General features: G+C 43.8%; 1 protein-coding gene across 1 annotated transcript in view; it reads left to right on the top strand.

The window, feature by feature from the left end:
* The window catches only part of CFAP299 (cilia and flagella associated protein 299), a 769,046-nt gene that overhangs the window by 70,382 nt on the left and 686,103 nt on the right, over window positions 1-12,561 (top strand). The window contains exon 2 of the mRNA XM_073597947.1: window positions 7,014-7,144. Within this exon, the coding sequence (XP_073454048.1) occupies window positions 7,014-7,144 (131 nt within the window). The remainder of the gene's footprint in view (window positions 1-7,013; window positions 7,145-12,561) is intronic.

Raw genomic sequence — 12,561 nt, 5'->3', positions numbered from 1 at the left:
GCCAAGATGACTAGCTGTTTTCTTTGAGCCTCAGGAAGGTGGCAATCTGTGTTTACTCTAATGGGAACTTTTATTGGCATCTAGGTGTCACTACGATCCTAGAAAAACTATCTCTGTCCTTTTCAAATGCTAATGAAAGAACATATGTGCATGACTGACATAGAATACTATATTTTTAATAACCCAGAATTAAACTACATCTACATTTACACTACTTCTAACGATCACACCACATCTAGTTAAGGCAAAACTATCCTACGCTTATATTTTTGTCACAGAGACGCTCGCCTGTGTTCCTGTTAAAGACTTGCTTGGCTGACATTCCTTCTGGCTCCAGATCCTGCTTGCTGTTCTACTATGCTCATCTCTGGCTCCCTGACGTTTTGGCTTGTCTGACTATCCGTTCCGGTTCCTGAACTCTGGCTATGTTTTGACTATGTTTACTCTGTTTACCTTTTTTTTATTATTATTAAACAAGTGTGATTTAACTGTAACAACAAAGCCTGGGGAATGCCCAGGAAAAAAACCTAAGCCTACTTACCAACAGCTCGCAGACAACTGAATAAATCTGTCTAACAGTATGTGTTAAAAACAGGGGTTTAGTCCTCATGCATTTGCAAACACATGCGTGAGCCACTATACGGCACCCTGGTATCTGTGGTCCTAACACTAAAATATGAGTGTCCCCACAGTGAAGACACATGCATTCTGATGGATATATGAGGTCAGGTGGGCTGAAGGGGAGCCCACCCCTTCTTAAAGGTACAGGAGCACACCAAACACCCAGCAAATAACACAATGGCTGCAAAGGCGGTGGTGCGTTGCTGGACCAATACATATACCAACGTGACGTGGCTCTGTGGCTCACGCGTGCGTTTGCAAATGCGTGCAGACTAAACCCCTGTTTTTAACGCATACTGTTAGGCTTCATTCACACTAGCGCGTTTTTTGATGCATTTTGCATTTTGCAGAAATGCATGGGAATTTTTTAACATGGGTTCCTATGGAACATGTTCACATCAATGCCTTTTTGTATCTCTGCATTTTTGGAAAGGGTCAGGGACTTTTTTTCATGCAAAATGCAGCGTTTTGCATGTAATAGAATTCAATGGACAAGCATCAAAAACGCAAGTGCACCGTTTTTGCAGCGTTTTTGCAGCGTTTTTGATGCGTTTTTGCCGTTTTTTTTTTTTTTATTTTTTTAAAAAAAATTTTTTAGACTGTAAAAAAAAACAGTAAAAAAAAAAAAAAAAACGCAAAACGCAAAACGCGGCAAAAACGCGGCAAAAACGCTACAAAAACGCTGCTCAAAAACGTGGCAAGCATGAAAAAAAAACCTCCAAAAACGCTCAAAAGCAACATGCATAGGTGTGAATCGAGCCTTAGACAGGTTTATTCGGTTGTCTACAAGCTGGTGGTAAGTAGGCTTTGTTTTTTTCCTGGGCATTCCCCAGGCTTTGTTGTTACCTGCCTTCCAATGCCACTTACTGCGATAGCCAGCTATAGATGAGGGTGGTGGCAAGTTTTTTGTTATCACGTTGGTGTTTGTATTGGTCCAGCAACGCACCAACACCTTGGTAGCCATTGTGCTATTTGCTGGGTGTTTGGTGTGCTCCTGTACCTTTAAGAAGAGGTGGGCTCCCCTTCAGCCCACCTGCCCTCATTTATCCATCAGAATGCATGTGCCTCAACTGTGGGGACACTCATATTTTAGTGTTGGGATCACAGATACCAGGGTACCGTGATGTGGCTCTGTGGCTCATGCATGCGTTTGCAAATATGTGCGGACTAAACCCCTGTTTTTAATGCATACTATTACACAGGTTTATTCGGTTGTCTGCGAGCTGGTGGTAAGTAGGCTTTGGTTTTTTCCTGGGCATTCTCCAGGCTTTGTTGTTACCTGTTTTAGCCTTCCAATGCCGCTTACTGCAATAGCCAGCTATAGATGAGTGTGGTGGCAAGTTTTTTGTTATCACGTTGGTGATTTAACTGTTCTTCTGTCTCAGTCTGATTCATGGTTTCTGATACTGAGCCAGCCATTCCTGCCCCCTACACAGCCCAGTGAGTGCTGAAGAAGCACAGCAAAGAGCAGCGACTGACAATGAGCACTCTTTGCTCAGTGAAGACCAAAAACTGAGTAATCAGTGGTCACATGATCGCTCAGTTCTTGGTCTTAGAGATGGTGGGGGACAGCTGCAGCATGAGACTGATGCTGCAGCCATATAGATATGAGTATGAATGTTTATTTTTTTGCTATCCCACACTTCTCCCTTAAAGTGGTTGTAAACCCTCTCCTATACCTGGTGAAGTGAATAGCCTCAGATGATACACAGGGATGAAACAAATCTCCCTACATAAGTTTTGCATATATAACTGCTGTCTTTCTCTTTCTACACTCTTTAGAAAGTGCAGATTGTGTTACAAAGCTTGTTTCCTCATTTAGCAGTGGGTGTGGAGTCTGGGCATACACTGCATGAGAGCTGATTGGAGGAAAGGGATACACCCCCACTCCACATAGGCAGAGGAATAAAGGAACAAGCAGAGCCATACTGTGAATAGACCAGCTCTCTGCTAATCTCCCTCTAAGCTCCCTCCCCAACACAAATTTCCAGCTGCTGTTATCTCCAGTGTCTGAGAACCTGTCAGAGAACTTGTCAGTAGTGACTCTGCTGATATTAGAGGAATGGAGCAGCAGGAAGACACGGGACTTAGAGCTTTGGAGAGAGATAAGTAAACACTACAGATATATGTACCTAGGTCAGATTTCATGAATGGGGTTTACAACCACTTTATCAATCAAAATCTGCTTCCTCATGTGTGGCATATTGATCAAATGGGTTATTGACGACTAAAGATTTATCATACCTATTAGGAGAGAATGATCGGAAAAGAAACTGATCATTTATCAAAGCATTTATCAATGTTGTATGGCCACCATTAGTCTTGCAGCCACTTGCTTGTCCCCGTTCTTTTCATCCACTTCCCCTTTCTATAATCTGCTCTCTCTTTGTCACATACTCTCTGTCACGGAACGTCCCACACTCCGCTTGAGTGCTTCCATCATATACCGCTTCCTAAGTTCTGGAACAGATTTCAGATATTCCAACTGCTCTGAGCAGAAAACAAGGCGACACTTGCTTCACTGCTAACATGGACTGTTTATTTAGAATCAAAGTTACAAGACTTTATATTGGAATCCTCCTCTAACAATACAACTGTAACCTAATTAACATAATTAACATGAGCTAATTAACTAAAAAATTTACCCAGACCAGATGACAGACTTGTGGGCACCGAGCTTCACACAGTAGTATAAACACAATAGCTGGAGCTAATTACAATTAACAATGCAAACAAAACCTAATTAAAGCAGTTGTATACCCGCAAAATTTTTTATTTTTTTTTTAACCCTGTAAAGCAAAAGGCATAATGAGCTAGTATGCACCGCATACTAGCTCATTATGAAATACTTACCTTAGAACGAGGCGTCAGTATCTTACCTGGTCCACGCCGAGGGAGCACTCATGTTGCCTCGGCGTGTCTTCCGGGTATCACGGTTCCAGCGCTGTGAGTGGCTTGAGCCGCGATGTCATCACTCCCGCGCATGCGCGCGGGAGATTTCTTACTCGGCAAGGTCCGGCAGCTGCCGGGCTTCAGCCGAGAATCCCCTGTGCGCATGCGCCGCTGCAGTCAGCGGCGCATAGCAAGGGGAATATCTCCTAAACCATAAAGGTTTATGAGATATTTTTTTTACCTACAGGTAAGCCTTATTATAGGCTTACCTGTAGGTAAAAGTAAAAAAAAAGACTATACAACCGCTTTAACCTAATTAACATGAGCTCCAATAGGAGTCGTCCCGTCTCCTACATTGTATAGAGGACAATGTGATCAGCTCACTCAATTAACAGGTTGAGTTCAGAATCAACCAAACCAATAATAGTCTCTACATACATCCTGGGAGATATTGTGGACAAATATTACTGACACTGTCCCATTTTAAGTAGTCCAAGATATATTTTCTCACTCACCCTGTGCCAGGATGGCACAGGGTGACTTAGACATAAGATGTATTCTGAGTTCCATGGGCCCTCCCGTCATATCTCTCCCCTTTCGGCAGAAGACTAACAGAGGAGGAGACCCCAGACGGGTTGACTCCGAAGTTAGTAAGTAGTTCCAGTCCTCTAATGCCTGTACCCACACAGTACCCCAAATAAATTTTTCCAAACAAAGCATTACTCACCCAGCCAACCTCTGCCTCTCTCAGAGAACATATCTGCCGCTGCAGAGAGGCCTGGACTGGCCCTTCTCCCTGGAGTCCTTTCTGCCGGTGGAGAGAAGACAGGGTGACTGGGCTCACTCTGTCATGCTGTTGGGGATCTGGGCCCACTGCCCAGCATCCCTGGGGTATACAGGTGGAGACTGAAGTCCCATCCACCTTCACAGGAAATCCATCCTCTGTTAGTTGAGGGCAGAGTCCAGCAGTCCTCGGCCCTGTTGCCAGCCCTTCTGCTGGAAACCCTACACCATCTGTTCCGGCTAACTGTTGGGGAGGGAGGCCGACTGCCCCACCTCCCTGGAACTCTGTAGTTGTTGCCGGTGCTGGGCAAAGGTTGGTAACACTCTGCCCTGTTGCCAGCACTTCTGCTGGGGACTCCGCATCCTCCGTTCCGGCTAACCGTTGGGGCAGGAGGCTGGCTTCCTCCACTCCCAAACTGTGTAGCTGCCATCGGGGAGGTGAGCTGGCTGCTTCCTTTTCCATTCCCTCATCTGGTTGCTTGGACGACATGTCTATGGTACTGTCTCCCAGGTGCACTGATCTTTGCTGGGGAGGGAAGGCCGCTTCCTCCACCCTGGCCAACTGTTGGGGAGGGACAACACACACCTACTCTCCCTTCTCCCCCTGTATCTGCTGCTGGGAAGTGATTACCACCTTCTCACCCTGGGCCTCCGAAACTGCCACAGGTGTGGGGCAGAGGTCTTGGACCCTCTGTCTGGTTGCCAGCACTTCTGCTGGAGAAGTTTGTTGTAACTCCATAGATGCTGCTGGCAGAAAATCACATGTCCCTGTCAGTGTTGTGGGAGAAAGGCCGACTACCTCTTCTCTCAAGAAGGCCGAAGCCACTGTTGGTGCTGGGCAGAACACAATGAACTTTGGCCCTGATAGCAGCTCTTCTGCTGGAGGCTCATCAGGTTGTTCTTCCTCAGCAGAAAAGTCTATCAAATCCCATGTATCTGCAACTGATGTCTGGGGATAGAGGTTCACCATCTCCTGTCCATGGAACCCAGAAGATGCTATCATTTCTGGGCAGAGGTTAGCAGAGCTCTGCCCTGTTGTCAGCACTTTAGGTTTGGGGACGGCAATCTCCGGATTTTCCACTGCCGATTCTCTGGCATGCTGCTGAACTTGTTCTAGCAGTTTCCTGTATGCCCTTTCCAGATGCTGTTCATTCCTTAGCAAATGGTCCAGATCAGGTTTGAGCTCTGAGACCCCTGCAAGACCGAGCATAGCCTCTCTATATTCTCGCAGGTCCTCAAGGTCAGGTTCCCCTTCATCACCAAACATAAAATGATCTGTAAGGCTCTCCCACAGCAATCCAGGGCCTCCAAAGTCATATCCCTCCGGGGAGCATTCTGTTGTCTCCCCTAAATATCCCTCCTCTGCGTGCCATTGCAGAGCCCGATAACGATTGTCCAGCTCTATCTCCTGCTGGACCAGCCTGTCCAACTCAGTCACCCATTGCTCCTGGGGCCGCTCTCCCAGGAATGCCATCCGCATTGCCCGTTGGTCACTGGCCCGTTGCTCTTGGGTTGGAAAGCACTTGCCCTGTTTTATACCAGCGAGCTGAAGGGCTCCAATCCAGAGCTTCACCCGAATCAGCTGCCTGAGCTCCAGGTATTCATCCTCAGACACCGTTCTGGTGTATGTTCAAAGGATGATCCGCAGCAGCCCCGGGAACTCTGATGCCAGGTCCATATCTCCGCTGGGGTGACTGAAGTCTGCTATCCTGATCTTGGATCCAGTTGGAGGTTTGGATGTCCCAGACTGCAGGAAGCTTCCCGCTGCTTGCCACCAATGTCACGGAACGTCCCACACTCCGCTTGAGTGCTTCCGTCATATACCGCTTCCTAAGTTCTGGAACCGATTTCAGATATTCCAACTGCTCTGAGCAGAAAACAAGGCGACACTTGCTTCACTGCTAACATGGACTGTTTATTTAGAATCAAAGTTACAAGACTTTATATGCCGTTGGAACCTCCTCTAACAATACAACTGTAACCTAATTAACATAATTAACATGAGCTAATTAACTAAAAAATTTACCCAGACCAGATGACAGACTTGTGGGCACCGAGCTTCACACAGTAGTATAAACACAATAGCTGGAGCTAATTACAATTAACAATGCAAACAAAACCTAATTAACCTAATTAACATGAGCTCCAATAGGAGTCGTCCCGTCTCCTACATTGTATAGAGGACAATGTGATCAGCTCACTCAATTAATAGGTTGGGTTCAGAATCCACCAAACCAATAATAGTCTCTACATACATCCTGGGAGATATTGTGGACAAATATTACTGTCCCATTTTAAGTAGTCCAAGATATATTTTCTCACTCCCTGTGCCAGGATGGCACAGGGTGACTTAGACATAAGATGTATTCTGAGTTCCACGGGCCCTCCCGTCGCACTCTCATTCACTGTTCTATTTTGTTTTTATTATTGACATGGCAGATTTTTTTTATACTTTTTTTATACTTTGAATAAGTTGTATCCCAATTATATTTTTCATTTTGACATTAATTTTATGCCTCTAGTTTTTTTTTGTTCAAGAGAAGCTATAAGTTTTGAGCAAATACAGCAGTAGGCAGTTTAGAAAAAAAAAAATCAAGAAAAGATGCACTTTGGAGAAACATACATTATGCTTGAGAACTTTTTGTAATAAGTTTATGTTATATTTGCCTGATTATGATGTATTTTACATTGTAATAAACCACCCTGCATCTTTCCAGGATGAAGAGTTAGCCCGTCAGCTAGTTGAACTAGGCTACAGAGGAAGTGGCGAGGTTTTAAAGAGGGAAGAGTTTGAAGCAAGAAAAGCTGTGGCAGAGGCTTCCAGACTTTCCCAGAGAACTCAACAAAAGTAAGTCACAGCTGTGTCTACTAACAACTGAATCACATTCCTCGCAGCTCCGTATGATTAGAAACAGTTTTATAAGCATGTGCTTCCCCTCGACTTCGAGTAAGGACACCAGCTACAGGTCTGATACCAAGACACATATGTTGTGCAGATCAATTAGGGTGAGCAAGCTGGAAGATATCTGCTGTGCGACCACATTTGACTGTAAGCTACTAATTTATGAAAAGAGGATAAACATAAAAAATATGCAAGCACAACCAACAGACCATGATGAAAGCACAGGGACAGTACATATTTCTAAAAATGTATGCAGAAACAAGGGAAGCGCTGGAACACATCAAGGGTAATCACTGCCCAGAATGTCCCAAATGCCCTGTTAGTGACAGTAAAATCAAGATTTCTCTGGTAGCTTCCTCTCCGCTGTTTGATCATAGAAACATGAGTACCAATCTTGACAGCAAGAACATAGTTATTATTTAGTCTTTTGCGGCAGCCTGTTCACTTCCTTTCTGGAAGGCTCATTTGTTCCTTTTCAGATGTGCCTGAATGTGTCTTTAGGCTTTTGGAAACCAAGTAACAGACTGGAATAGACAAACCACAAGTGCCAAATACTGTCAGATAAAATTCGCTGTACTTAAAAACATATTCTTCATGTGCAGCTACATGTGCCATATTTCCTTTGTGATTTAGGATTTTTTGAAGTTTAACTGAATATATGATATAATATGTCAATTGTATAAGATTGGATCTGTGTAAATACTTTGAAGAAGACATTGTTCCATCTAAAGAATTATATAGTTGCAGAAAAAGTATGTAGGAAGGTTGAACTGTGAGTTAGCGACTGCCCAGGCTGGGGGAAAGGGTTAAACTGTGAAACTCAGTTTCCGGGCTTCTTGGTCCTAGCCAGCCCACCTGTGTTATAAAAAGGGGAAAGGCTAAGGTCCAGGGCTCTAGGTTCGTCAGTATCCAATAGCAACTGGATCTGAACACGCATTATGGAGATCCATGAACTGGTCACAAGGTATGTGAAGTGAGAGAGCTAATAAGTGCCTGCATAAGGTCCATGCTAGGTACAATGCGGGACCCCATTTTGTTACTGCGAGTGAGGTAACAGAGGTATACAGGACTGGTGGAGTGGGCACAGACTTAGTACGTCCCTCCTAATGCAACATACAAGTTACAGCGTGTAGTGACATAGGACAAGCCGCTTTTTAGAGGAACTCTGTATTTTAATTACTGCACACGGTGAAGGCTCTTCTCTAAGTTGGGGAGCCATAATATTACATTCTTCACATGACCTCAGTCTTCACCTGGTCCTGTGCATTGATGAGAGCGCTCTGTGTAAAAGGTACCCCCACATGCAGGGCTAGTGACCCCATTCATCTTCTGGCATAGCCCAAGAGCCAAGTGGGGATACAACTTGGCGTAGTCGGCAAGGATACACCACCTGGTACCGCCCACCCTACAAGTGCACCTATCCTTATGTGCACATTCTCCCCTTCGCAAGTGCAGCTTAGATAATTCCTTCTTCCGAGATCTTTCTGCCTTGGCTGTGTATAGCCTCAGCCTAAAATCTTCTGAGTTCTTTAGTGCATTACCTGCGCATTCCTTTGTTACCTTAAAAAACAGCCAGCCCAATGCCTTTTCAAGTCCAAATTCAAGCTGAGATTCTGAAATTACTTGAACCGCTGTTTTCAATGTCTACCTGCTCATTCACAGCTTGTAAACCAAAGTTCTGATCCCTTATTCCACGTTTCCCCTGCTATTGTAAGCACAGCATATTGACATGGAGGAGAATGATGTTACAGCAGTGTCTTCTGTTTATAATGTCATATACTATTCCTGTCTGCAACTACAATTGCTAGACTGCAAACAGCCAGCTCCATCTTGTGGTTGGTGAGTAGACACTCTTGCCTTAATTTTTAAAAAGATCTCATCCTGACCACATAACAGACAGCACTCAATTGTTCTTTTTAAAAAGAATAAAAAAAGAGTAACACACACTTGCAAGGCATTTGACAGCCTGGGCTCTAGAAAAAAAGAGGTACTGGGCATCAAGATGAGAAGTAAGCTCACCCTTTCTCACTTTATCTCTAGTAAGACTGGGTATTGCTGGAGGAGGTGGGGGCTAGATGCAGAGTCATGCTTTTTGTAACAGATAGCACTGCAGAGACCTCCTGATTGAACATTAGGCTACAGTTAAACAATACAGCGTGAACAACCTCTCTGCCCCCAAATTCTGATGGACAGCAGCAGTCCAGTGGAGTCAATAACTTCTTCTTGTCTTCTGTCAGTATATTCCCACTCAGCACATGTGCATTGCCCCTTTATCTTGTACTGTGAGTTTTACTGTGCAGAGAATTACAGGAAGCAGATAAGAAAACAGATTCCGCTACTTAGGCCAGCCATAGAAGGAACTATACATGAAATACAATTCCACACATGTAAAAAGAAACGTGCAAAAAAAATACAGAAAAAATATTTGAATATACACCAATATCCTCCACTAGTGATGAATAGGGGATCAGCCTCCTTATGAAAAGTGCTCACCGAATGCTGTTGCCATTCACTCTCGTGTTTGGCAAAATACGCTCAGAATATATTGAAGAATCTCTTTCAAACACCACACCTCGTTCAGATGACTGGCTATAAAGAGGAATAATTATCAATACCCCTAAGCCAACCAGTTTAGAAATTAAGGTAGGTTCCCATAATCAGGACCATATAGAGGAAATAGACCTCCGCAAACACCTAAAAATTAAGCTAATTCATATTCATATCCCCAAGGGAGACAACCCAATATGGAGTACAATGGGAGATATGAGGACCTCTCACAGAGGAGACCACAGGGGGCAGGTTATTATGACGGCCCAGCCCACTCCCCTGGTATTCCTTGGAGATATGATATTCCAGTAGTGAATAGATTTGGATCATTGCAGGATTAATATGATGAAACGGAAGATGAAGCAGAATATCAAGCTGCAGGATATGGACCCCATGGGAACAATTATGCTTGTCCTGGTGGTGGCCTACCCGGAGCAGCTCCATTGAGGAACAAAACAGATCATTTTTTAGGAAAGGGTCAGAGAAAAAAAGGAAGACTAAGAGAGGATGCAGGGGAGGGAAGCGGAGCCATTCCCAAAAAAAGAAAGAGATAAAATGTGAAGGAATTTTTAATCTAAGGGGAGAGGAATTGACAGAATCAGAAAAAATCACATTAAATCAACCCCTCCCCACCTTTTTTCCCCCTCTCCCCCATTCCCCCCCACCCCCTCCCCCCTGCCTTTCCCATTACCATCCTTTCCCCCCCTTTTTTTTCCTCCTCCCTCCCCCCTTTTTTTTTCCTCCTCCACCCCTTCCCCCTCCCCCCCCTCTCTCTCTCTCTTTCCCCTCCTCCCTTTTTTCCCCCCTCGTTCCTTCCCCCCCTCTTCCCCTTCTTTTTTTCCCCCCCTAGCATAGTAAATGACACAAATAAAGGAACCGGTCTGAGGAACGTTTCTTTATTTAATCCCCCCAGCAAACCTGCACCCAGCATCACAGTGTTTAAATATTTAGTTTTGCAGGACTTGCAACAAGTACATTTTAAAAAGGAACAACAAAAGAGCATACTAGAGGGTGTAGAGTCATTATGTGCAAGGAAAAACTTAATTATTCTACCAGCTGATAAGAGAGGGGGAATTGCCCTTTTAAAAAAACAGGTCTATTTAGATCAGATGGATTGTCTTCAATCCAATAGGGATGCTTATACCATTCTCAAAAGGGACCCCACGAATGTGTATAAGAGATTACTAAATAGTAATATTCAGGATGGGCATAGAAAGGGGATTATAAACAAAAAGAGCTAGAATTTTTAATACCGCTTGCCCCTAGGATACTATAATTTATTATATACCGAAAGTGCATAAAAACCTGCTGTGTCCACCAGGTCGCCCTATAGTGGGATAGATTTCCTTACCTCGCGAATAGGGAAGTTTATAGATTTTTTTCTTCATCCCTTAGGAAACCAGGACACCAGCCTTTTTGAAAGACTGCTCTCAAATTATTAATGAAATCTCGCAATGGAAGATTGAGGATGACGTCATGCTAGTAACGGCGGACGTCTCCTCTCTTTATACTATTATCCCACATGAGTTGGGATATCAGGCAGCACAATAGTTCCTAACTAGGGATCAGTCTTTGAATACCCCCACTTTGGATTTTATTCTGCGACTTTAACAATTCGTTATGGAGCACAATTATTTCTATTATGGAGGACAGTACTACTTACAAAGTACCAGAGTAGGGATGGGAGTGAAGTTTGTGCCCAGACTCACTAATCTTTTCCTGGCACTATGGGAGAATGATGTTCTTTTGTCATCTAAGGATTCCCGCCTCCTTTTTTGGCGTCGCTACATTGATGACTTCTTTTTTTCTTTGGAAGGGGGATGAAGAATCATTACATTCATTCATGTCAAGTCTTAAAAACAATGAGTGGGGGATCAGATTCACTTATGAACACAGTAGGACGTCAGTTAACTTTTTAGATTTGGTCATCTTTAAAGAACATAACCAACTATTAACCAAAACCTATGTTAAGCCAACAGATAGCAACGGTTACATTCCAACAGATAGTTGCCACCCCCCCAATTGGCTTAAAGCCATACCTAAAGGACAGTTCCAACGTCTTAGGAGGAACTGTTCCCTCTTAGATGATTTTGAATCTCAGGCGAATATATTGTACTTAAAGATCACTTTAAGGAATAAGGATATGACCCTGTGAATCCAGATAAAGAGCTGAAAACAGTGTCACTCTTAAACAGAGAGAGCCTATTGGCCCCCAGGAATAGGGTGGAGGGAAATGAGAACAAATTTGAATGGTCCTTTCTAACAACGTTCTCATCCCAATATTGGTGGGTGAATAAAGTAATTAAAAAGCATTGTCAGTGATAGTGATAACATTTTGGCACCCAAACTTCCGGAGAAACCCAATATCATATATAGAAAAAATCAAACCCTGAAAGATACATTGGCACCTAGTGCAATAACCCCCCCTCCCCCCAGAAAGTTAGTATGTTTGGAAATTTAAAAGATTTTTTCCATGCAAAAAATGCACTGTATGCAAAACATCTAAAACCGTTAAGACTTCTTCTTTTTCTTCACAAGTTACTTCAAAGGTATATAATATCACAGATTTTATTACATGTGGAACTGTAAGGGTAATCTACCTTCTTAGGTGTCCGTGTGGCCTCCAATATGCGGGGAGGACCACATATCTCACGTAGAGAAACGAGATGGATTTTTGATATTCAATGTTATAGTCCCTTGGGGCTTAATGTTAAATGGGACATTATTTGCTATATAGACAACCGGTAGCTTTGTGCCCCCTCCCCCTTTTGGGGGGCAGGGTTTTTAGTTGTTTATATAGGGACAATGGGTTAGAC

The sequence above is a fragment of the Aquarana catesbeiana genome, linkage group LG01 (assembly GCF_042186555.1).
Source record: "Aquarana catesbeiana isolate 2022-GZ linkage group LG01, ASM4218655v1, whole genome shotgun sequence".
NCBI lineage: Eukaryota > Metazoa > Chordata > Amphibia > Anura > Ranidae > Aquarana > Aquarana catesbeiana.
The sequence above is the reverse complement of the archived record's forward strand: the minus strand, read 5'-3'. Positions and strand labels throughout refer to the sequence as shown.